The 24,952-nt window shown below is 43.7% G+C and overlaps 1 protein-coding gene across 2 annotated transcripts in view; it reads right to left on the bottom strand.

The window, feature by feature from the left end:
• EP300 (E1A binding protein p300) overlaps positions 1-24,952 on the bottom strand; it is a 91,499-nt gene that overhangs the window by 51,330 nt on the left and 15,217 nt on the right. For both annotated transcript variants that reach the window (XM_007502570.3, XM_007502571.3), the window contains exon 2: positions 6,321-6,982. In XM_007502570.3, the coding sequence (XP_007502632.1) occupies positions 6,321-6,982 (662 nt within the window). The remainder of the gene's footprint in view (positions 1-6,320; positions 6,983-24,952) is intronic.

Below are 24,952 nucleotides of genomic sequence, written 5' to 3'. Positions count from 1 at the left end.
ATCACCGTAGGACATGTCCTGTGCAAAAGGGGCATGGGGAAGATGTGGCGGGTGGATGTAGCCACCTGTATTGCTACAACAAGGGAAGCTGGGATGGAAAAACCAGCATTTCTCTCAAAAAGTTTGAGCAGCCCAGCAGATATGCCAAAAATTCTGTAAATCTCCCCAAATGCCTTGGCCAGGGCACAGAGCCATCACCAAAATGGGGTGCTCCAGGAACTCTTGGGACACCCAGGATACACAGCATTAGAACTCCATATTCTGTATCCAAAAAACCATCAGGCATGACTTTTACTCCCCCCCCCCCATCACTTTCACTCCAGCAACAATACACAAGTTTGTGTTATTTTCCAAGAATACCCACTGATTCTGATTCTAATCTTGCTGCAAACACAGTGAACAAATGAAGTCACCCAAGCACTGTATCTGGGCAATCGGGGCCCTTCCTTACCCCAATACTTCTAGCCTACTGCTGGATGGGAGGCAAGATGCAAAGAAAACACACAAGAAAACCTGTTGCTGCAGGTCATTCAAAGACAGACACATCCTGATGGATCCAGGGCAAGAAACCTGAGTTTGAACCCTGCCTGAGGCCTTTAACAGCTCTGTTCTGTGGTCCAGGCCACTTTGCACCCTCTGTAAAATAGCAATAGGGATCCAATGAGCTAACAAATGGAAAGTAAATGGCAATGCTTAAAGAGAAGCTTGGGGAAACTAGAGTGCACAGTGGAAAATGCCAGGCCTGCAGTTAGGAAAACCGCAAGCACCAGCTGTGTGACTCTAGTCAAGTCACTTAACCCTGTTTGCCTCAGTTTCCTCAACTGCACAAGAGAAGGAAATGGCAAGCTATTCCAGGATCTTTGTCCAGAAAACCTCAAATGGGATAATGGAGAGTGAGAGACAAATAATTTTTTTAAAAAAAGAAGCAGCTTGGGAGTCGTAGGTGAAGAGACACCACAAAAAAATCCCAAGGGAATGTGGCAGGACAACAAGGATGGCCGAACAAGCTTTAAGAAGACACTCACTGGCAGAGAGAAGTCTGTGGTGCGGCACACTCACGAGTAGAAGGCCTATGCAGTGATCCCTAACCTATCGCAGGAGTTCCGTTCCAGAGACCCCTACCATAGGCGAAAATCCACAAAGTCGAGGTGTACATTTCCATTGGGTACAGTATGGCACTCATCCACAAAGTCAATATAGTGAAAACTTTGCAATACAGAATCAGATTTTTAAAAAACTAACAGAATGAGAAGAACATTGTACACAGAGACGGATACACTGTGGTACAATCGAATGTAATGGACTTCTCTACTAGCAGCAATGCAGTGATCCAGGACAATCTGAGGGACTTATGAGAAAGAAGCTCTCCACATCCAGAGGAAGAACTGTGGGAGCGGAAACGCAGAAGAAAAACAGATGCTTTTATCACTTGTTTATATGGGTATAGGACTTTAGGGTTTTAAAAGATTATTACAAAAATTAATAATATGGAAATAGGTATCAAGTGGTAACACACGTATAATCCAGTGCTTATCAGCATGGGGAGGTGGGAGAGAGACAACATGAATCGTGGAAAAAAATATTTAAAGATTTTAAAAATAAAAATAAAAACACCAATAAATCTAAATGCAAAAAACTATGCAAATAAATGGAACCCTCAAAAAGGCTGGATTTTCCTGTATTGCACTCAAAAATCTGAAATATAAATGCATAAAATGGTGCCTATTAGGGAATTGGGGAAAAAAAATCAAGTCTACAAGTATGTCTTTGGAAACAGACTGACCTTAAGCTGATCCTGCCTATAATGGAAGGGATGCCAAAGAAGTTTAATAATCCTCCAACTACTAAGTCATAGGTAGCCACATAAACATTTGACAATAAGCCTTATTTTAATTCACCTCAGATATTATAAAACTCATTACTTTTTTGGATGGTAGAAGAACTAGATATGAACAAATATAAAATGACACCCTCTTATCAGCCGTTCTGTAAGGAATAAAATATAGCAATAAAAACACTTAACCTGAGGCCTAGAGATAGGAGGTCGTAGGTTCAAATCTGGCCTCAGACACTTCCTAGCTGTGAGACAGACAGGCAAGTCACTGAACCCTTACTGCCTAACCCTTGCCACAGTTCTGCCTTACAACCAATACACAGAGGGTGAGGGTGGTTAAAAAAAAAAAGGCATTGACCCCCAACCCTTGAAGCACTACACTACTCGGGAAACTTCTAACTTCTCTGGGCATTAGTTCGCTTATAAAATGAATGAGTTGGTCTAGATTTACTGCTAGATCTCTTTCAACTTTCAGTCTACAATCTCTTTTAAGGAAGAAACTTCCCTGCATCGTAAATAGCAAAAATCCTATTATAAAATCCAAGTACTTTGAAACCATAGAGCCTAAATGCTTCATTTTACAATGATGATGTTGAAGAGCACAGATGTTAACTGACTTGCCCAGAGTCACACAGCTAGTAAGTGTATGAGGTAGAACTTAAACTCAGACCTTCCTGACTCGGAGCACTCTCCAGTGTGTCACCTCACTAGCCTTTTTAGGGGACAGAGGAAAGGAATGGCTCAGAGTTGTGAATTCTCCCAGTTTGGAAATTCTCTCAATTACTACAGAATAACAATTTGATCCAAATGTATAGTCCAAGAAAGTCGTGTGAATGTTGAAAGGCCACAAAACTAGTAATTGTCCAATTTTGGACTCCGGTCTTGGAGACCTGAAGCTAATGTGACATGTTGCTTCTATTTCTTCAACTTGGAGACAAGTGAAACAGAGAAAAATATATCCATCTTCCAATTTCCACCCAGATAACATGATCATAAATGAGACTGTAAAACACATCAAACTGAATGTAATGGACAGAATATTGCTAAACAGAACAGGAAGACAACTGAACTCTATGAAATGATGCTAGCACCTCCCCTGGATCAACACTTTGTGCATTTGTGTTCAACTGGATGCAAATTCAACTAACTATAATAATGATTATGCACTGATTTCTCCATGAAGAACAAGGATATGTCTTTAGTTTTCTTCATGGATTATTTCCTTCCTTTCTAGCAATCATTTTATTCCTGTAATTAGAAAAGTACTCTATAAGCTCTCCCACTTTATCCTTAAGCAAAGGAATTGGGTTGAATTTAGCATACTGAGAATATTTTTGGAAGAAGACAAATAGACATGTACATACAACCTAAAGGGGGTTCTTATCTTTCCAGCCTTTGGGTTGTCGTTTTCTTATTCTATTATCTAGTAACACTGGGCTTTTTCCAATGCCTGGCACTCAACCCTCCATCTCTCTACTCTGCACTCTTACTGGCTATTCCTCCCAAGTCTGGAATGCTCTCTTCCTTCCTCAAATCTACTTCCTAGCTTCTCAGGTTCACTTCAGATCTCATCTAATATGCCACCTCTTGCAAGAAATCTTCCCTGATCCCTCTTTAACTAAAAAATTGAGACAATTCACCAGGAATGCCCTTTTCCCTTGTCTCCATCTCACATTAGACACTTTTTGCCACAGTCTCCTTCATTCCAATTTTGCATGAAGGGATGAGTGACCTTCTTTTGTAAGCCTATTTTTGTAGACACAGCTTGCATTCCATTCCCTCTTGCCCCACTACCAATTTCTCATCTTTCATCCTTCCCTGTTGCCTACAAACACACCCATGCTCCTTAACTCTTTTTGTTTTTTTCTCAATTCTTTTTTAAAATCACCTTTTTATTTTATTACATACTTAATAACTACAGCCAAAAACATTTAAATAAGCGCATAAAAAAATGTATGTGCAAAACCATACACTCCACATTGTTTACAAATTGCCTTAAAATATGTAAATTATATTTGTATACAAATACAAACATCCTCTGCTTTTGCATTCCCTTTGGATTTGTTTTACTTGAATACTTTTTCCCTCTAGATTTTGTGGCTATTATTTTTAAATGTAATCGTAACATGCATCATTCTTATTCTCCTTTCTTCTCTTCTCCATATATTTCCCTTATTTTCTTTATATTTCCAGTATTTGTTATTTCTAATAACATAATACATCACATTCAAATACCACAATACATTCGGCCATTATTCCCATTCACTACATTTATTTCATACATTCATAGCTTTTTATCCTCTTAAAAAAGTCCTTAGGGCCTACTCTTAGTAATGGGATCCCTTGGTCAATAGCAAGAACAGCTTGATAAGCTCTCTCTTCCATTTTCTTTTCTTAAACAACAAAACATAATAAAACAATTCACAGTTGCTCCAGCAATTTAATATTGAGCCTGGTTCTCCATGTTGTATCAGCATTTAATTTGATCACTTTAACCCACTGGATTCTCAGTAAGCATGCATTAGGCAGGACCGTATATAGCTAGACTACTCCTCAGAGACAATCTATTGCCAAGGCCAAACTCTTTCCAAATCCAAGCCTTTTCACCTTGGTCATACCCAGTGGAACGATTGTTCTAATACCAAAACCCCTTAGGAATACAGGAATGCCTCTATAGTATAACTGTTAAAGACTTTTGCAGAATATCTATGCTCTCTAAACCATTGTTGTACCACCAGAAACTATGTTTGGATTATGTGTATCCTCAGGTTTAGATCTATTACTAACCTCAATGCAGGTTTGTGGGGGCTCTCAAGATATCTTTATCATATTTAACTTATCCAAGGTTCTATTTGTCTCCTTAACTTTTTTCTTATTTATTTTTGTTACCTTTACCTAGTTCTGAGGAGAAAATTAAAGTCTCCTGCTTTTAGTATTTCAATATTTCCGCCACTGTTGTACTGTACAACCTCTGTAAAAACATCTTCAAATACTACAAACATACCCTGATCCAATAAATCTTTTGTTATTGTTCAATCCTTTCAAACACACCACGACTCTGAATTTTTTTTGGCAAAGATTCTGGACAAATTTGCCAATGCCTTCTCCTGATAAGAAAACTTGAGGCAAACAGGGTGAAGTGACATGCCCAGGATCACACAGCTAGAAAGTGTCTGGGAAGACAGATCTGAAATCAGGAGGATGAGTCTTCCTAATTGAAGGCCCAGTATTCTATGCACTGTGCCATCCAGAGGTACCCTCAATAAATCTTACTCTTATACTAACACAATCTTTTCCAAGAGTGCTGTCTCTCTGTCTCTCATATTTTTCTATAGAAAATTACCCTCAAATTTTAATAGAAATCAATGTGGAAAAATAAATCCATTAGACAGGTTATTTGTGCTTAAGTTAACTTATGTCAAAATTCTTAAAATAGGGTTTCCCAAGTAGATGCCATTTAAAAAAATTCTTACTTTTTATCTTAGAATCATTATTAAGGAAAAGAGCTATAAGGCCTATGCAATTGGGGTTAAGTGACTTTCCCAGGGTACACAACTAGGAAGTATCCGAGGATAAATTTGAACCCAGATCCTCAGAACTCCAGGTCTGGCTCTCTATCAACTGTGATACCTAGTTGATGCCATTTTAAAGACTTTAGAGTGGTCACAATTAAGCATTAAAAACAACACTGTATTAGGTACTTGGGAAACAAGACAACTAGAAGGAGCGCCTACCTTCAAGAATCTTGCATTGTACTGGGGGAAATAACAAGTCTGTATCCACATAAGTAATAGAGTACACAAGGTGGGGGTGGGAGATTGATGGAAGTGGAGAGTGAATTCAAACTCTGAAGGAAGTTAAGGATGATTTGAGATGCCATGGCTGAGGATGGGCACATTCTGGGTCTAGGGAATGGCCTAGGTAAAACATGGAGATGGGAGCCACAGAGTAGACCAGGTTTGTCAGGACAGAACGTACATTAGGGCAAGCAATGCCCATGTCTGTAAGTGAGGAAAGGTAAGCTTGGTTGGAGCCATATGCTCGTGAAAGGCACACTAGCTGGAGATGTGAGGTCTGAGTGGACTGAGGAGCCTGGAGTGATTAGTTCAGACTGGGGGGCCTTAAGAAATCCAAAGAATGTCACTCTGCTAGCTGAGAGGGAAGAGATCATGGAGACCAATTAGTAGGTATGATCTGGGGATGTGGGGAGAGACAAAGTCAAGTACTGGTAAACAGTGACCCTTACTTGTACAAAACAGATTAAGTTTCTTTGAAGAGTACACTGCATTAACTGAAAGGAAAATCTCAACAGAACTGAAAACCCAACCAAGGAAAGTCATCCGTTAACATCTTATTGCTGGACTCAAGGCTTTTAACAGCTATTTATACAGTTGCTCTCAAACCCCCAGAAACTTGAATCTAATAAATAAGTGCCAATAAGAAATGTGAAGCTAGGAACCAAGAGCTCCATCCCGGCCATTCTTACCTTGCTCAAAGCCCCTCCAGGCTGTGGACCCCTCAATCCTGTTTGTCCTCCCATCTGGGGAGAGCCTTGTTGCAGCGGCTCAGCCAGTAAACTGCCAGCACTGCCCATGCCTTGGTTTGGGTATGGCATGTTAGGTCGCCCCCTGCCTGCTCCAATGGAACCATTCATGACTTGGCTTGGCATCATCCCCTGTCCGTTGCCTGTAGCTAACAGGGCAGGATTCATGCCAGCATTCATCGCTGTGTTCATCCCCAGTCCAGGCTGGTTTACTGGACTGTTCACGCCTGGGATCATACCAGCTGCAGACTGTGCTGAAGGGCCTTGATTTGGCCCGCTGGCACCCACTCCCAAGTTAGGAGAAGTCAAGTTTGCCTGTGCCATGGGGCTTTTGACCATACTATTCAATATTCCCATTCCAGGACTGTTCTGCTGGGCTTGAGTAGCCATGCCCTGTCCAGGGCCACCAACTCCCATGTTGAGATTCGGTGAACTGCCAGCCCGAAGCAATTCAGAAAGCTGTTTATGTTTAGAAGCAGCATCTTGTACCATGCTAAGGCTTGTCTGTAGCTGACCAATGTCACTACCATTGCTAAGTCCCAATTCAGAAGAGTTGATTAATTCATCTGGTAAGTCATGTTCTAAGTCAAATAAGGATCCAAAATCTAGAAGAGAAAAAAAAAGAAAAGAAAATTTAGGCTTAGCAAACAAGCAGACATAAAAAAGCTCAAGCAGCGGTTTTTACCACTTGTAACTTGTGCAGCTTTCCACATTTCATCTTCTGGAGCCAGAAGTGAAGCCCGGATGGGCCCACCCAGAGGCACCAAACTCACTATTTGACCCAAGGTATCTATCTGAGAAAGAGAATTTAAGCACAGAACCATCTGTAGTTAGTTACGGGATTTGCAACACACACAAAAAAGATGAACCTACAGCTTTGTACAATGAAATGTAAACAGATGGATGAAGTGACACCTTGAAGAGGACAAAATACAAAGAACACATATTGTAAATTGACAACAGGAGGTGATGTGTGAGGATGTTATTCTGGGACATGGCCAGCACGCATGGCTGTCTTGCTGGACTGGGCAATTATCAGGGGCAACAATAATTCCTCAGAAAAATTGAGAAGATAAGGAAAAAGACTTGTACAAGAACATTCATAGAGGCGCTCTTTGTGGTGGCCAAAAACTGGAAAACGAGGGGATGCCCTTCCATTGGGGAATGGCTGAACACACTGTGGTATATGTTGGTGATGGAATACTATTGTGCTCAAAGGAATAATAAAGTGAAGGAATTCCATGGGGACTGGAACGACCTCCAGGAAGTGATGGAGAGCGAGAGGAGCAGAACCAGGAGAACATTGTACACAGAGACTGATACACTGTGGCACAATCGAATGTCATGGACTTCTCCACTGGTGGTAATGCAGTGATCCTGAGCAACTTGGAGGGTTACAGGAGCAAAAACACTATCCACATCCAGAGGAAAAACTGTGGGAGTGAAAACACTAAAGAAAAACTACTGCTTAATGACATGGGTCGAAGGAGATATGATTGGGGAAATAGACTCCAAATGAACATCCTATTGCAAAATACCAACATGGAAAGAGGTTCTGATCAAGAACACAGGCGATACCCAGTCAAAGTACGCATCGGCTATGGGAGGGGTGAGGGAGTGGGGATGGAAATAAAATGATTTTTGTAACCAAGGAACAATGTATGAAATTAAAAAGAAAAAGAAAAATTGAGAAGATTATAACCTCACCAAGCATAGAGCAAAAGAATAGGGGCAAATGCATTGTTTGGAAAGTCTGCATTATTTTCCCCATCAAAGGAACACCTATGTTCTCTATTTTTATTTGGAGGTTTATTCCATCTTCCTGGCATGCAAGCTTATTAGTTAGTACCTAGGATCCTCTAGGCTGGTGATGGCAAACCCTCTCAAGACTGCAACACCAACCCCGCATGTGAGACCCTGCCTTACCCCAGACAGGGGAGAGAAGCTCTTCAATTGGGCTGCTGGGCAGAGGGCAGAGGGGCAGGTGATGTGAGAGATGTCCTCGAGTACATGTGGAGAGGGGGAGGGGAGCAGCTGCCTCTGGCACAAGTGCCACAGGTTTACCAACACTGCTAGGTGCAAGGTAAGCATGTGTTTTGGGGTCAAAGGGAGCCTTAATCCAGAGCTCACACCCTTCTTCCTGTCTCAGGACAGCAGCATGGGAAGCCACAGCAGTGGCCTACCACTACATCAGCTTGAAATCACACATAAGATGGCTAGATGGTGTGAAGAATACAAGATTCTACTTGAGCAACAGACTTTTCTTGATGTGAAGAGAATTGGCTTCCCTGGTGGATGGCTGAAACCTTGAACGGCAGCAAACACCTGCTGATCCCTGTTTTTATGTACTCACTCCTGGTCCTTGACTTGGTGCACTAAAATAGTGAAAGTGGAAGCAGCCCTCTGGCCCTTTGGGTTAACTGCAACTAGAAAGCAAAACTGCAGAGCAGGGGGCTTGGGGCTGTACCGTATAGGTGCTGGAGCTGCCATATTGTAAAGAGAATACTAGACATGATACTAAATACCAGTTCATCATCAAACACTGGATTCTCATGCCAAAAGCCAAGTTCTGGGGTCCCCCACCACACTGGGCTCTGTAAGACCAACTTGGGAAGCCTAGTCCTCACACAGGCAAGCTGGGAGCAAGGCTGTGGCTGTGTGTTTTCCAGCTGGAGTAAGGTAGGCAATGACATGCAGGCAGGAGGCAACTGTGGTATGCTTCTGTGGCAGAAGTGACCACTGTGACAAAGGCTCTGGCCCATAGTTTACCTCCAACATTAGTACAGTCACGGCTATACAAAAGGGAGTAAGAAGACTACGGCAGGGAATGAGGCCATGGCCAACTTGGAAGAGGGAGCAGGGCCATTCAAATGAACATGGGTCTGGCATTCCAAAAGAAGAGTGTCAGAGAAGCTGGAGGATGCAGAGGAATTTAAAGGCAGTCCTTGTCAGACAGAGCAGCCCCAAGGCTGATGAAATTCCCCTACTGTGAGCCTGAGGAAGACTTAGGGAAACCAGAAAGGGGGCCTGCCCTCTGTGCCAAATGCCTAACTTCCCTTAACCTACCACAGAGCTCTGAAGAATGTAGAATACGGGTGAACAAATTGGTGCGAACCCTTTATTCTTCAGAAAACATTCTATTAGGTAACTAGGCTGGTTAACAGCACTTCCCTTAAGTTTAAACCAATTATACCAATGACACAGTAGGAGAGGCAGGAAATGAATAAAATCCCATCTTTTTCTATATAAAGGCACTTCCTTCCAGCCCCATCTTTTAAAAATATTTAAAGTTTTAGAAATTGTCCTTATTTTATAAGTACTTGTTGAAACCAGGCCAGGCCTCTTGCCTAATTAAATGGCACCCATTGGGTCCTCTCCAAACTCTCTGGAGTTCACTGTGGTGTTTTCTTGTGTTTTGTCTTTTTTTTGGGAGGGGTCCTAGAGTGCCCTCTACCCCCCCATAAAAAAGTGAAATTCTGAGATGCCAATATTCAAGTCACTCCAAGGAAGCAGAGAAAAATATGCAATACACTGTTGAAAGTTTGGGCTCTTCCAATATAATAAAAATGACCATCCTACCCAAACTTATTTATCTATTTAGTGCCATACCCATTGAACTTCCAAAAAATTACTGATTTTGAAAAAAAAACATAACAAAGTTCATTTGGAGGAACAAAGGATCAAGGATATCCAGGGAAATAATGAAAAAAAAAGACACAAAGGAAGGGGGCCTTGCAGTCCCTGACCTTAAACTATACTATAAAGCAGTGGTTATCAAAACAACTCTGGCTAAGAGGCAGAAAGGAGGATCAGTGGAATAGACTTGGGGAAAGTGACCTCTGCAAGACAGTCTATGACAAACCCAAAGATCCCAGCTTTTGGGACCAAAATCCACTATTTGACAAAAACTGCTGGGAAAATTGGAAGACAGTGTGGGAGAGATTAGGTTTGGATCAACACCTCACACCCTACACCAAGATAAACTCAGAATGGGTGAATGACCTGAACATAAAGAAGAAAACTATAAGTAAATTAGGTGAGCACAGAAGAGTATACATGTCAGACCTTTGGGAAGGGAAAGATTTTAAAACCAAGCAAGACTTAAGAGTCACAAAATGTAAAATAAATAATTTTGACTACATCAAATTAAAAAGCTTTTGTACAAACAAAACCAATGTAACTAAAATCAGAAGGGAAGCAACAAATTGGGAAACAATCTTCATAAAAACCTCTGACAAAGGTTTAATTACTCAAATTTACAAAGAGCTAAATCAATTGTACAAAAAATCAAGCTATTCTCCATTTGATACATAGGCAAGGGACATGAATAGGCAATTTTCAGTTAAAGAAATCAAAACTATTAATAAGCACATGAAAAAGTATCTAAATCTCTTATAATCAGAGAGATGCAAATCAAAACAACTCTGAGGTATCACCTCACACCTAGCAGATTGGCTAACATGACAGCAAAGGAAAGTAATGAATGCTGGAGGGGATGTGGCAAAGTTGGGACACTAATGCATTGCTGGTGGAGTTGTGAATTGATCCAACCATTCTGGAGAGCAATTTGGAACTATGTCCAAAGGGCGATAAAAGACTGTCTGCCCTTTGATCCAGCCATAGCCCTGCTGGGTTTGTACCCCAAAGAGATCATAAGGAAAAAGACTTGTACAAGAATATTCATAGCTGCGCTCTTTGTGGTGGCCAAAAATTGGAAAATGAGGGGATGCCCTTCAATTGGGGAATGGCTGAGCACATTGTGGTATATGTTGGTGATGGAATACTATTGTGCTCAAAGGAATGATGAACTGGAGGGATTCCATGTGAACTGGAACAATCTCCAGGAAGTGATGCAGAGAGAAAGGAGCAGAACCAGGAGAACATTGTACACAGAGACTGATACACTGTAGTACAATCGAAGGTAATGGACTTCTCCATTAGTGTCAATGCAGTGATCCTGAACATTCTGCAGGGATCTAGGAGGAAAAACACCATCCACAAGCAGAGGACAAACTGTGGGAGTAAAAACACCAAGGAAAAGCAACTGCCTGACTACAGGGGTTGAAGGGATATGACTAAGGAGAGACTCTAAATGAACACTCTAATGCAAATACCAACAACATGGAAATGGGTTCGAATCAAGAACACATGTGATACCCAGTGGAATCATGCGTCAGCTGGGGGGGGGGGGGAGGAGGAAAAGAAAGAAAATGATCTTTGTCTCCAACGAATAATGTTTGGAAATGATCAAATAAAAAAAGAATGAAAAAAAAAAAGAAAGTTTGGGCTCTTATTAAAAGGGCAGATGGGTCACCAGGAAAGCTTTCTCTTCCAGGTTCTGATCATCCAGACATCACCATAGCTGGGCCAGGCTAGAGCAGATATCCCCAGGAGCTGTAAAGATTAAAATTTAGGGAATATGGGGAGACTGAGGCATCTGAGGCAGGTAGAAATTAGTTTTTCTCTGCAAGGAGTATTATATTTTTTAAAGGTTTATTAAGGATTAAGGATTAAAGAAAATACAGGATAAGAGACACGTGTCCAGGCCATAGAGTGGCCTAGACACAACCTCACCTACATTATGAAAAAAAGCCACGCCTGCCCCAAAACAGAAGTCCAAGAGCCAAGAGAGAGAGAGCCCTCAAAAGCCTTTGAATCAGCTTAAATACCTTCTTGATCTCGGCCCAGGTGAGATTACAAGGCATTTTGGGGAAGTGGAGCAAAGGCTCATGGGGATTGTAGTCCTATATTTGAGCCTATTTTTTACAGAGCCTTAGGCACTATCACCTAAGGGAGCTTGGGGAACAGGCCCAATAAGCCAGTCTAGGGGGACCAAAGAATAAGCTTGATTTTTATCTAAAGTAATTGTCACAAAAAAATAAATAAAAGTAATTGTCACAAAATGTACAAGTGGCAGCAAGACACAAATACCACCTACACAAATGACTGCTCTTTTCCACTGCCAGGAGGGCAAACTAATAACCTACTCAGATTTGACAGTGGCCCCCCAAATGTAAATTAGAAAGAATTAAATATCGCCAGGGAGGTCCAGTGGATAGAGCACCCAGCCTGGAGTCAGGAAGACCCATGTTCCAAGTCCTGTATTGGATGAAAACAGTTCAGAGTCTTTAGGAGCTTTCACACTATCAAGGGAAACTGCACACATTTAGCAGAGAATGTGGGAAAGGAAGGGTTCTAGCAAATGGAGCAATCAGGAAAGGCCACATGATGAAGAAAGAGCACTCTGGGAATAGAGCAACCAGCACAAAGGAACAGAAACAATTTCTATATAACAGCAAGACAGCCAGCCCCTCTAGCTAGAAACAAAAAATACATGGAGAACAACAATACGAAGAAGGCTGAAAGAAGGTTGTGACAGAGGCAGGCTGGGAAGAGGCAAATTAAAAAATGATTCCATTTGGAAAGCAAGACCTCGGACTGAGGCTCTAACCCACAGATGGAGGGCTATAACAGGGGTGATGGTCAGTCAGTCAGAAGAGCAGCAAGAATAGGGGATAATTCTATTTTTCATAAGTGTCTCCCTTGAGATAAGAGGTAAGAGAGCACAGCAGCATCTCTTGGGAGAGGAGCACCTGTGGTGGTGGTCTGCTCCCAGAGGGGGGCTTTTTTAAAGGTGGTTTTTTAGTGGGGGTGGGGGGTGGAGACATACATCAGGATGGACCAGCAGGTGGTTAGTTATATCCAAGGTTTTGGCCATCCACAAAAGATCCTGGAAGATATCCCCCAAAAGACACAGACAAGAACCCTGCTTTGACTATGGTTCTTTATTAAAGTAGTGCAGCTACTGGGCTTGGAGCCAGGAAGACCTCAGATAGTTATTTATTAGCTATATGACTCTGGGCAAGTCACTTCACCTCTGCTGGTGACGTTTCCTCAGGTGTAAAATAAGGGTGATAACAGCGCCTACTTTCCAAGGCTGACTGAGGTCTAAGTGCTTAGCAGGCCCTACAGAAATGTCTGGGCTGAAGCAAGTATGCTTGGGCTAAAGGCAAGCTATCCAAAATAGCAAGCACCAGTAGCTTCACACATACCTCAAGGTTCCATTTGTTTCCATTTAATTAATGTGCAATTCAATCTAGTGCCTATTACAAAGTGCTAAAAGGGTGAATTTAATGGGGGGGTCTGCATTTGCCCACATTGCCAGTGGATGTGAAATGTGTAATGTGTAAGAGCTATTTAACAAAATGGACAAAAGGAGGAATACTTTAGATTGAACCCTGGCCAGCACCAAAGAGGCAGCGGAGAGAGAGCCAGGGCTGGGGATGGGTGGTCCTGAGTTCAAATGGGACACATGCCCTGGGCAAGTCACTCAATCCCAACTGCCTAGCCCTTATGGCTCTTTTCTGCCTTTTAACATGGAAGATAAGAGTTGAAGGGAGGTAATCCAATGGCATGAACATGGTATAAACGACTCTAAAAAGTGTCGGAATTCCTGCAACAGTTGTATGAAGCCTCACTGCTGATGTGGGACAGTGCCACAAGTCAATCAACTGAACCTGGTTGGCCGCGTGAGAATTTGAGCGCACCTCTTGGAGTAGGTTAAAAATGTCTAGAGAAGAAAACATTCAGTGAACTCAGCTAAACACTGTGCATGTCCATACAAGGTTTGCATTCTGTTGCCCCTAGTGTGTCTTGCTATTGCCTTGGGATAAGCAGGAAACAGAGTTTTCTCTCCTTTTTAAAAATCCTTTGCTGTTCCATTACATTAGTAAACAGGTCAAATTTGGGAGGAAACTTTCCCCGTATTTCCACAGGGTTAGAGCCACTTCCCTACATCAACTTGTCTGCTCAGTTGTGCCGCCTTCTGTTCCATTTCGCCCAGGCAAATGTTTACAAGTCCATTAAGTTCATTAAGAGATCACTGGCGATACCAACATTTCTCCAAGAACTCCTAATGACTACTGCCAGGAAACAACTCTGAGTAAGCTGGCAAACACCAGAGAGAAGAGGCCATCTCTGAAGGGTCAGAAGAAAGGGTCACGAGAGTTTTCTGGAAGACAATCGGAAAGCATGCCAAGGGACCACAGCATTCCTATCTGCATCCAGAGACTCTCCTGGTAGGCCTCAGAAGGCCAGAGCTTCTTTCTACCCATTCTAGCTCAATAACTAAAAGCCTCTCTCTATGTTCCAAAATAGTTCTAGCAGCATTCTCTTGGTAGGAGTTAAGAAATAGAAACAAGGTAAATGCCCATCACCTGGGGAACAAACGGGAAGACAAAATGGAAAGTTATATTGCTACACTGTAAGTAAGAAGGAATCAGAGAGTAAGAAGCACGGGAGGGAGAACAGTGAATTGAGCAGACTCAGGAAAACTGTGAGTGTGTGCCCCCCCACTACAAAAACGCAATGGCAGCAAAATAACCAGAAGGGAATGGGATCAAATCCTAAGGGCCCAACACAGCCCCCAAGAAGGGTCAGATGAGGGGACAGACTGTGGGATAGGATGGTTAACTTTGCAATGGGGGGGTGGGGTGTCCTTTTTTTCTCCTTTGGTATCAGTTGTGGCTGGGGATGGAGGGGGGGGCCAACATTTGGAAACTTGGGTCACATAAAAACAAAGTATCAACAAGAAGCTGGTAACTGTGCAGAGTGCAGTTCAAGAGCAATGTGGTCGGAAGCTGGCCTTCAACAAGTGAGAAAATTAGGTCAGTAGGATCTACTGGGCACTACCAGGTAAAAACATGGGACCCTTGGGTGTGCGTGTGAGCCACAGCACAGGAAGAGCCAGCGAATAGATAGGGAGAAACAGATGAGGAGGGAAGAAGGCGGGAGGGGAAGACAAAAATTACTTAGGAGAAACTGAATGGCATAAGGGAAGGTGAAAGTTTATAAGCCAAATTTCAACACAAACTTTTGCAGAACTATTGTGGATGCAACTGAAAATGAATCAATTAACACATGTATAACCCAGTGCAACCGCCTGTCAGCTCCAGGGTGGGGAAAGAACATGAATCATGGAAGCATGGGGGAAAAAATAAAACAATGTTAAAAACGAGTGGAATGATTTTGTCAACACGGCCAGTTTCAGTAGCGGGATATGTACATACAGCAAAGCATGCGCCACATCCCAGCAGCACAGGAGGCACTTGTTCAAAAACAAGCACTGATGGGGAGCTCAATGAAAAACGTTTGGAAATTGCTCGAGAAGACAAGCCCTGAGAAGGGTCTGCCCAGGAATCTCCCTGATTTTCAGGACTCTCATTCAAAGCCACATAGTAAATAAGAGTTCCCTTAAGAGGAGAAGCACTCTATCAGCAGAAGTCGGCAAACCTGAAAGCGTTCTCAAATACTCTAATGTTTGGGAACTTCCATTATTCTGGGGAACTCTGAGTCAAAGAAATTTCCTTTCCGAGTGAGAGAGTCAAGTTAGGGATCGAAGTCTAATAGGCTTGCCACACACAAGTGTACAGATCTAGAAGTGGAAGAGAGTGCTCTAGTCCAACCCCTCACATTTTACAAGAAATCCATTTTCTTTCTTGTTTGACAAAATGTGGTTAGGCACTCCTGCCCCGCCTTCCCCCTTCTACACCATTTATTCCTGGAGTAACATAAGGAAAAGAAATGATTCTAAACTAGAATTGAATGCATTCTGCATCCTGACTGTTTATCTTCATTGACTTGGTCCCTATAGCTATTTCCTGATCAAACAAGATTGTGACTTAAGCAATATGTCACGCCAGACATACCACAGTCAATCTGGACCTGGAACACTTGGCTTTCCTCCCTTCTATGGAGCACAAGGTAAGAGAATGTCTAGCTAGGGCCACCCAGAGGATGATCTCAAAAGCTGAACACCTCAAGATCACACTAATTCAGTTGGAGGCCATAGCTATGCAGACACATGGGTGTCCTCTTTGTCCGTAGCACAATTATACTTTTGGGAACCATGTTTTCATCCAGCCACGGCTCTCCTCTACTGTTCTGTTGCTCTTAATTTGGCACCCTGCACTACCACAACTTCCCCAAGGCCACCCCATTCCAGGCAGTCAGACAATGAGAATATAGCAAGCACCAACTAGGGGCCAGGCACTGAGCTAAGAACTGGGGATAGAAGAAGGCGCAACACCTGTATACCGAGAGCAGCAGAATAGTAAGGACTGGGACAGGCTTCCCATAGGAAGCAGGATCTTAGCTGGAACTTGGAGGAAGACAGGAAGTAGAGACAAGGGAGAACATTGCAGAAGACAGATTGTCTTGTGAGAGCAATAGCCAGGCCAGTGTCACTGGGGATCAGAGTACTGGGGAAGGGGGGAGGGGGAGTCAATAAATAAGAAGTCTAGAAATAGGGAGTAGAGTGGGAAAGGGAGGTTTTGAAGGACTTTGTACACCAGAGCATTTTATATTTGATCCTGGAAAAATGGGGAGCCGCTGGAGTTTAGTGAGGGGGGTGGGGTGCAGGGCTCCTGCAGGCTACTGTGATAGTTCAGGTGTTGAGACTCGAGGGCAGCGGACAAGCAGATCAGAATCTTCAGCTCAGAGAGGGAGCTCTGCAGAGAACAGGGTCCTGGGCAGCTTCTGCACCAGGAGTTGGGCAAAACCCAAGCAAGCAGACTTCCTTCCCTCCATCATTCAGAGCTGCCCAGTCTCTACTTAATTTCTATCTTACCTTTGTTCAGATTGTTCAGTTCTCAAGGAATTTAGCCCAAAAAGGCTGGAGAGAAATGGCCTAATTAATTAACAAGGATGGGAAGATCAAGTCAAAGTTTTCTGGGGCCACGGTCCACGTCTGAAGACAGCAGGGAATCAACTAGTAGGCAGGGAGCAGACAAGAGGATGACAAAGGGGGAGGAGGCAGGATGGAGTCGATCATTCCTACATGGAGAGGGTTCGGTTTAGTAGGAGTCATGTTTGTGGCATCTGGATGATACAGTGACAGGAGGAGGGGGTGAATGGCTTCCATGTTTTCTCCAGAATGAGGCAAGATCGGGAGATCGGGGGGGGGGGGGGGGGGGACCACCATGGGAGATCCAAGGAGAGATGGAAATGTTTGAAAGAATGGCTCTGGGACAGAGTATATTAAGGAGGTAGATGGCCCAGCAGAAATTGTGTAACGCCAATTTTCCGGGATAACAGCACATATGTGGGAGAAGTTGTGGCAGGGGAATTGGGGAGAGAAGAGAAGGTAGAGAGTGGGGAAGTGATCCAAAATCGGGGCAAGATAGGTAATCTGAGGGGAATAGAAGTGAAGACAACTAGGATGGAGGACAAAGGAGTATAATAGTGCAGGGATGATGAGAGAAGAGAAGATTAGAGGGATAGGAATGGCAGAAAGGTGGAAAGCCAATAGACTAGAATCAGACAAGGGAATGGTAGATTTCATGGATACAAAAAGGGGACATCAAGTTCAAAAGAATGACCATCTTAGTGGGTGCCCAAGGTGGAGTGGAAGAGTAGAGAAATTTGGAGGTTAAGAGTGGATGAGAGACTACGGGTATGTATACTAAGGTCTCCTCATTTTAGGAGGAAGGAATGACACAGAGAGCAACAAACAACAGCTACCAGGATTCTGATTAGGTGGGTAGATATACTTCCAAGGACCACAGAAATGGGGGTGGCGAATCCCAAAGTGATCGCCAAGTTAAAGTGTGAGGGTATCCAGAGAGACTGAGTCATCGTAAGGGAACCAGTCCTATTGAGAACCAGAAGATGGAAGAAGCAGGAAGCCAGTTTGCTGCTTAGAGTATGTGGCATTTTAGTTCTTGTTGATGTTGTTGGGACTTTGTGGATGGAAAGAAGGGAGGCAAATAAAGAATCAGGAGAGGGCAAATGAAGTTTGGCTGATGATCATGAGAAAGTTATAACCAGGTGGGAGTTTGTTAATCATTACTGAAAAATTCAAAGAGATTTTCCAGTCATGGTATTAAGGCCTAAGAAGGAAGTTTTTTCAGAGCTTTGGATTCCAAACTTGGGCAAGAAGTGAAGAGCATGAAAGGAGAGGATTGCTAATAATCTCCTTCCCCAAAGCAGGAGATCAGGCAGGAAACTTGATGGAATGGAGCAGGTGCCTTCTCTCAGTTTCCCTCTGGAGGCTGGACATCAGGCAGGACACAGGAGAGCAAGGTGGAAGGCCCACCCATCTTTACTCCTCCTGCTACTACACAGAGGGCAGGCAATTAATTCTTCCTTTACTAGATCCTTTAACAAAGAGAGGCTACATGCCCAGGTCTCCACAACCCTAAAAAGTGCTTTTACTAATAAATTTGACCATTTTTCTTTTCCTGATCCAATTATTGAAAAAGCTGTCAGTGCCCCACCAGTGATATCCTCCATCTCAACTGAATCTGGTCCCAAACCTTATCCCTCTACAGGAATGATTCTTTCAATGGCTAATAATAACCTGTGATTTGCCAAATCATACAATCTCAGAACTGGAAAAGATCTCTAGGCAGGTCTAGTCCCAACAGATGCCTGAACAGGAAGCCCTTCTATCCTGACAAATTAGATATTACGCTCCTGCTGTTTGTTTCTCCTATGAACCTGAATGTGAGAGGTAGCCAAGTTCCTGTCTGGCCAGCTCGAACCTTCTTGAATAGAGAAGAGCCCCAACTCCCCCATTACTCCTACCCTCTAGGACAGAGATTCTTCACTTGGGATTGGCAAACCTGCTTACTATTCTTTTCTTTAAAGAGTATATTACTATACTTTTCAATATAACAGATTTCCATAGTAATCCCAGTTTCCACTTGATACATTTAAAAAACCACAATTCTGAGAAGAGCCGAAACTTCACCAGGCAGCCAAAGGAGGTTTTAAGAAGCCTGCTGGAGGACCTTGTAGGACTGAATTTCTCATGAAAAGTCCTTCAATTACCTGAAGGCTTTAGACAATTCTGCATCCTTAATTCCTATCAACATGAAATTACCCTTATAGAGGTCGGAGTAGGCACTAACATTTACGACTTTTTTTTAAACCCTCCCCTTCCGTCTTGGAGTCAATACCATGTACTGGTTCCAAGGCAGAGGAGTGGTAAGGGCTAGGCTATGGGGGGTCAAGGGACTTGCCCAGGGTCACACGGCTGGGAAGTGTCTGAAGCCAGATGTGAACCCAGGATCTGAACCTTGTCTCTAGGTCTGGCTCTCAAGCCACTGAGCCACCCAGCTGCCCCTTAACATTTGCAACTTTTCATTATCACACCAACTTTTCTAGCTATAGCTCTCTCATCCTGAGTCAGTCCCAATCTCCCCAGGGGTAATGTAAGGAAGCTGGACCAGACCAGATGACCTCTGAGAAACAAGATCTAGGTAAACCCTGACCCTTGTACTTCAGCAATTAACTCTACCTCACAACCCAGGGCCAAGCAGAGTATCCTTTTTCCTAAAGACAAACTCACGGGGGGCAGCTGGGTAGTCCTGGGTTCACGTGGTATACCATGTATTGGTTCCAAGACAGAAGGTGAAGGTTTAAAAAAAAAGACCAACTCACCCACTCCTGACCCCCTCTCCTGGCTAACGTGCATAACTACACTTTGGGCCTAATTCTTGGTCTAGTTTCAAAACCATGTACATTATGTAGTCTGTATTTCTCCATTTTTTACATTAGGGTAGCATGGAGAACTGTCAAATAACTTATGAAAATTCAGGCTTGTTTCTTCTCTAACACTTCACACTAATTTAGAAATCTTGTCCAAAAAGGTCAATCTGGCATATCACTGCTGAGAAACTGAGGCTAGATTCTAGTGCCGTCACAATGCTCACGGACCAGCTCTTTGACAGCATTTTAGAATCCAGCAAAAAGATGGAAGATTCCTTGTTGGTCTTATGAGTGAACATCCGGACAGTGTGAAACGATGACTGTCATGTTCGAATGGCCCTGGCTTCCGAGGGAGGGAATAAAGGCAATGCTCACTTTGTGCTTATTGACAGCTTCCCACCACAATCATTTCTAGAGTGTTCCAGGGAGGCTGGGCGCCTGCACTTCTGGTTTCCAAAGAAACGTGTCTGCCTTTGAAAGGAGGAGAGGAGGGCAGAGATGCAAGGTGCAGCTTGGCGTTCTACAAGCAATACTGAAGAGCAAACTTGAGAAAGAAGAAAATAAGCCACAACAAAATAAGAGCCCCCAGAGAAGAGCTGGGGAGCCTCTGCCCTCCAGGGACTTGGAACTGCACAGGGTACAAGGTCAGTTCTAGAAATCAGGAAAGTGGAGTCCAGGGCTTTAAAAAAAGAGCCTAAACTTCCCCCCCCTTTACCCCTCTCCCCCAAAGGAGAAAAGAAGCCATTCTAAAAGGTAGGCAGGAGGAGCCGCACCAGCCAGCCAGGCCAGGCGAGCTGGGCTGTGGCTAGAGGAAAAACGAAGGCGGAAGGAGCTGGGCAGTAGAAGACTTGAACTGGCCAAGAGAGGAGTGGGTTATTTATTCTAGATAGTTTATTGATGGCAATGTCAGATCTGGTTCAGGACTACCTATTTGGTGCTGTCAAGAGGATGGCCTGGAGGGAGGAGATGAGGCAACCTGAAGAAATACTCAGTAGGCTTATCGCAGTGATTCAGGTAAGAAATGAGACTCTAACAAGAGTGGAGAGAAAGGGATTCTGATCCTGCTTCTTTGTGCACATCCTTGGCTACATGGTTTTCTCTCTTTGCTCCTTGAGTTTTGTTACTTTTGTTCTGAATTTAGACTGGTAAGTTTCCTGTGCATTTATTTACTTTGATGACTCTACTCAATGCTTTCTTTTCTTCATTAGAAATGCTTGAGGTGGGGGCAGCTGGGTAGCTCAGTGGATTGAGAGCCAGGCCTAGAGATGGGAGGTCCTAGGTTCAAATCTGGCCTCAGACACTTCCCAGCGGTGTGACCCTGGGCAAGTCACTTGACCCCCATGGCCTAGCCCTGACCGCTCTTCTGCCTTGGAGCCAATACACAGTAGTGACTCCCAGACAGAAAGTAAGGGTTTTAAAAAAGAAAAGAAAAGAAAAGAAAAAAAAGAAATGTTTGAGGAGCAGCTGGGCAGCAGAGTAGATTGAGAGCCAGGTCTAGAGAAGGGAAGTCCTGGGTTCAAATTATGTCTCAGACACTTCCTAACTGTGTGGCCCTGGGCAAGTCACTTGACCACCCACTGCCTATCCCTTACTGCTCTTCTGCTTGGGAACCAATACATACTATTGATTCTAAGAGGGAAGCTAAGAATTTTTTAAAAAAATAAGGAAGAAAGAAATGTCTTTATTTTGTGTTTTTATTTAAAGAATCCCATTCAAGGGCTTTCCCCAGGTCTCAGGATTTCTTTTACAATTTGAGGCCACCAAGGCCTACCTATCCCTTCAAAACAGTTTTGCCTCGTTGATTAAAAATTAGATAGGAAGCTAGTTTCCCCATCATTTCCTCCATTCACTCAGCAATCTTTGTAGCCCTCATTCTCCATGGCCAATCTCCCCTTTCCTCCTAGGTTTCTGAGACTGCTAGCCCCTAGTTCTCAAGACTCTCCAACCCCTCCCTCCCTCCTTTTCTTCTTTCTTTCTTTCAATCCTTACCTTCTGTCTTTAGAATCAATACTGTGTATTGGTTCCAAGGCAGAAGAGTGGGGTTAGGCAATGAGGGTCAAGTGACTTGCCCAGGGTCACACACATTTAGAAAGATCTCTAGGCCCCCTCGCTGCCCCCTTCTCCAACCATGTGTGGCAGATCAGATCTCCTGGAAATGTCAGGGCAAAAATGTCTGAAGAATCAGGTTTAGTCCCTCCCCTTCTGTCTCCCGTAACAATAGCCTTTGTTATATATAATATCTCTTCCTGGAACAAGCACCATGCCCACATGCCCACCAGGCCAGCCCTGCAGATGGCTGCTGAACTCCAAGCTGGCTCCCAATCTCCATGTGTCCTTCTCCTCAATCCTCAGTTTCTCGTATGTCCGTTATCTGCACAAAAAGTTGGGAAACATCGTTCATTACGGTTTCCTCAAACCTGGGAATTTAGACAGCAACGCATTTCTCACTGCCTAAGGAGCAAATCAGATTTCCTTTTTGGTACTTGTTTAGAGCTAATGAGAGTTTTCGCATACCTTCTGAAGCTACTGGAGACCATCCTATTTGTAGTGTCTGATTAGACTGGGATCTGCTGAAGCAGCTAAAAGTTCCTGTCCCAGACAGCCAACTCTGAACTAATAGGATAATGAGCACCAACAGACCTCTCAGTTTACTGGGAAATGCCAACCTATTGGCCACTACATGTTTTGTCGATGCTCCTAAGCTGAAAATGGGAGGCCCCTGAGCGGCAGAGTTTCCTAACTCCCCATGGTGGGCTCAGGAGAGAAGCTTCCGAGCACAGTATCTTGCCTGGGATGTCTCAGGAAGGCTATGATGAAATGGCCCAAACCACCAAGAAAATCAGTCTCTAAAAAGGACTAGTTGGCACCTCAGACACATGCCCTAAGATTCACAGGGTAGACTGCATGTACACATAAAGAACTAAGTCAAAGTTTACTGTTGGTAGGGAATGCTGAGGATTGGGCTATTTGTCAAGTTAAAAAAAAAAAGTGTTACTGAGGCAGCCAGGTGGGGGTAGTGAATAGAACCAGAGTCCATATCCAGAAGCTGCCACTTACCAGTTGTGTGACCCTAGACAAGTCACTTACCCCCAGAAGAAAGTTATGGGGCAAGCTAGATGCTCAGTGAAAAGAGCCAGGCTTAGAGATCTGGGAAGTCCTGGGTTCAAATATGATCCCAGACATTTCCTAGCTGTTATGACACTGAGCAAACTGGTTAACTACAACATTGCTTAGCCCTTAGAGCTCTTCTATCTTGGAACCAATACACAGTATTCTTTATAAGACAGAAGGTAGGGAGGTAGGGAGAGTGAATGGGAAGGAAGAATTTGGAGAAACACAGGAAGAGCATCTAACAGATGTCAAATGAATTAAGAAGAATCTGGAAAACTCCCTAACCATGAGTGACAAGAGTAACAATGCTGGGTAATACTAATAACCTAGTCTGGGGTGTATGGGGTGCTCAGGGAGGGGTAGTATCTCTGGTATTGTAAACCTCAAATTTCCTTAGACTTATAATTGTTGAAAATTTCACCATTGGGATATTTCATACTTGGAAAATTTCTTACTGATAGTCTATTGGAATGGGAACCCCATTGGCAGGGGAGGTTCCTTCTCTTCCCTTCTTAAGATTACTTTAGGACAGAAACCCTTTGCTGAACAATGGAAAGGACTTTGACCTATGCTTAAGCATAGAACAGGAATTTCTTTGAGTCTTGATTGATTTAGAATTGATACAATGGAGATACTCCACCCTATTCAGTCCTAATAGGATTGAGTAAGGGCTGCAGCCTAGATCAAAATTTAATTATTCCAATCTCTACCCTACTCAAGTTAACAGGATTTAGAAAGGGCTGTAGCAAAGGAGTATAGATTTAATCATTTGAAAATATGACCTTCAACAGACATGTGCAAAAGCCAGAAACCTCTGGGCGGTCCTGGGTTAAGCGAGAGCCTCCATTGACAGGGAAATTGATGAAGAGTGATTGGTAGATGTGAGGACTGAGGGGAGGCAACTTGGATGGTGTCCTTAAAGATAGGAGGGTCTGGAGAAGGGGGGAGGATTGAGTTTTTGAGCGGTGTGGTTCCTGGGCTCTGGGGAAACTTGCTCTGAAGGAAGCTGAAGGTGGGGGCCTCTGAGACTGTTTCTCCATTTTGGACACGTGAGTAATAGGGACTGATCTCTTTTCTTTGCCCCAGCTATCTAAGGGCTTGGGCCTTTTGGCCCAGCCTAAACAGAAGGGGTATTTAAGCCCTATTCCCTTCTCTCCCCTTTCTCTCTCTCTCTCTCTATCTCTAATTCCTTTCTTACTCCTATTGTAATTAAACTCCAAAAAAAGCTGACGGCTGACTTGAGTTTTTCATTTAGGAATTACATAGCTGATTCCTTGGCGACCTTAAATTAATATATATCAGTCTTTTAAAGTGATTCCCTTGTAACAGTATGGAGGGCTTGTTGTGTCCTCCTAGGGCAGCTCTCCAGCCTCGGACCCCCACCTGACACCCAGCTCTCACTGGTGGCTCCCAGTAGCTGCTAGCATGCGGCAGCGGCCACACCCCGGACAACGGCTTGGACAGGCCGACTAAACCTTGGGAGGGTAGCCATCAGGTCGTCGTGGACCCCTGGTGAACCAGAGCTTTGCTCACCCAGCATGTGAAGACTGCTTCGGCAGAACAGGCGGAAGAAACCAACAAGTAGGTTCAACGGCTGAGAGGGCGACGCAGCAAAGCACTGTGGAGTGCTCAGGGCGTGTTGGAGCACAAAGGACAAAACGGCCATCCAATGCAGCGGAGGAAGTCTCCAGGTGTAACGACTTTTCATGCCACTGGACCCAGGCTTCCAACGCCGAGAGAGTGGGACTGTCTCTGTGCACCGACTTTTCCACTTAAATCTCCTTCACGCACAAGTGTCTTTGTGCACACTCCTCTACATCACAGATGAAAGCGCACAAAGACGATTGTCATCCTCGGTTACCGAGAGACTACTACTATACTATAGTCTGGCCCCAGAGAAGAGAGACAACTGCCATAGCTGAGGAACTCGCCAAGCCGTTTCCATCAAGTTATAAGCAGTTTTGCTGAACTGC

This window comes from Monodelphis domestica, chromosome 5 (assembly GCF_027887165.1).
Source record: "Monodelphis domestica isolate mMonDom1 chromosome 5, mMonDom1.pri, whole genome shotgun sequence".
NCBI classification, from domain to species: Eukaryota; Metazoa; Chordata; class Mammalia; order Didelphimorphia; family Didelphidae; genus Monodelphis; species Monodelphis domestica.
The sequence above is the reverse complement of the archived record's forward strand: the minus strand, read 5'-3'. Positions and strand labels throughout refer to the sequence as shown.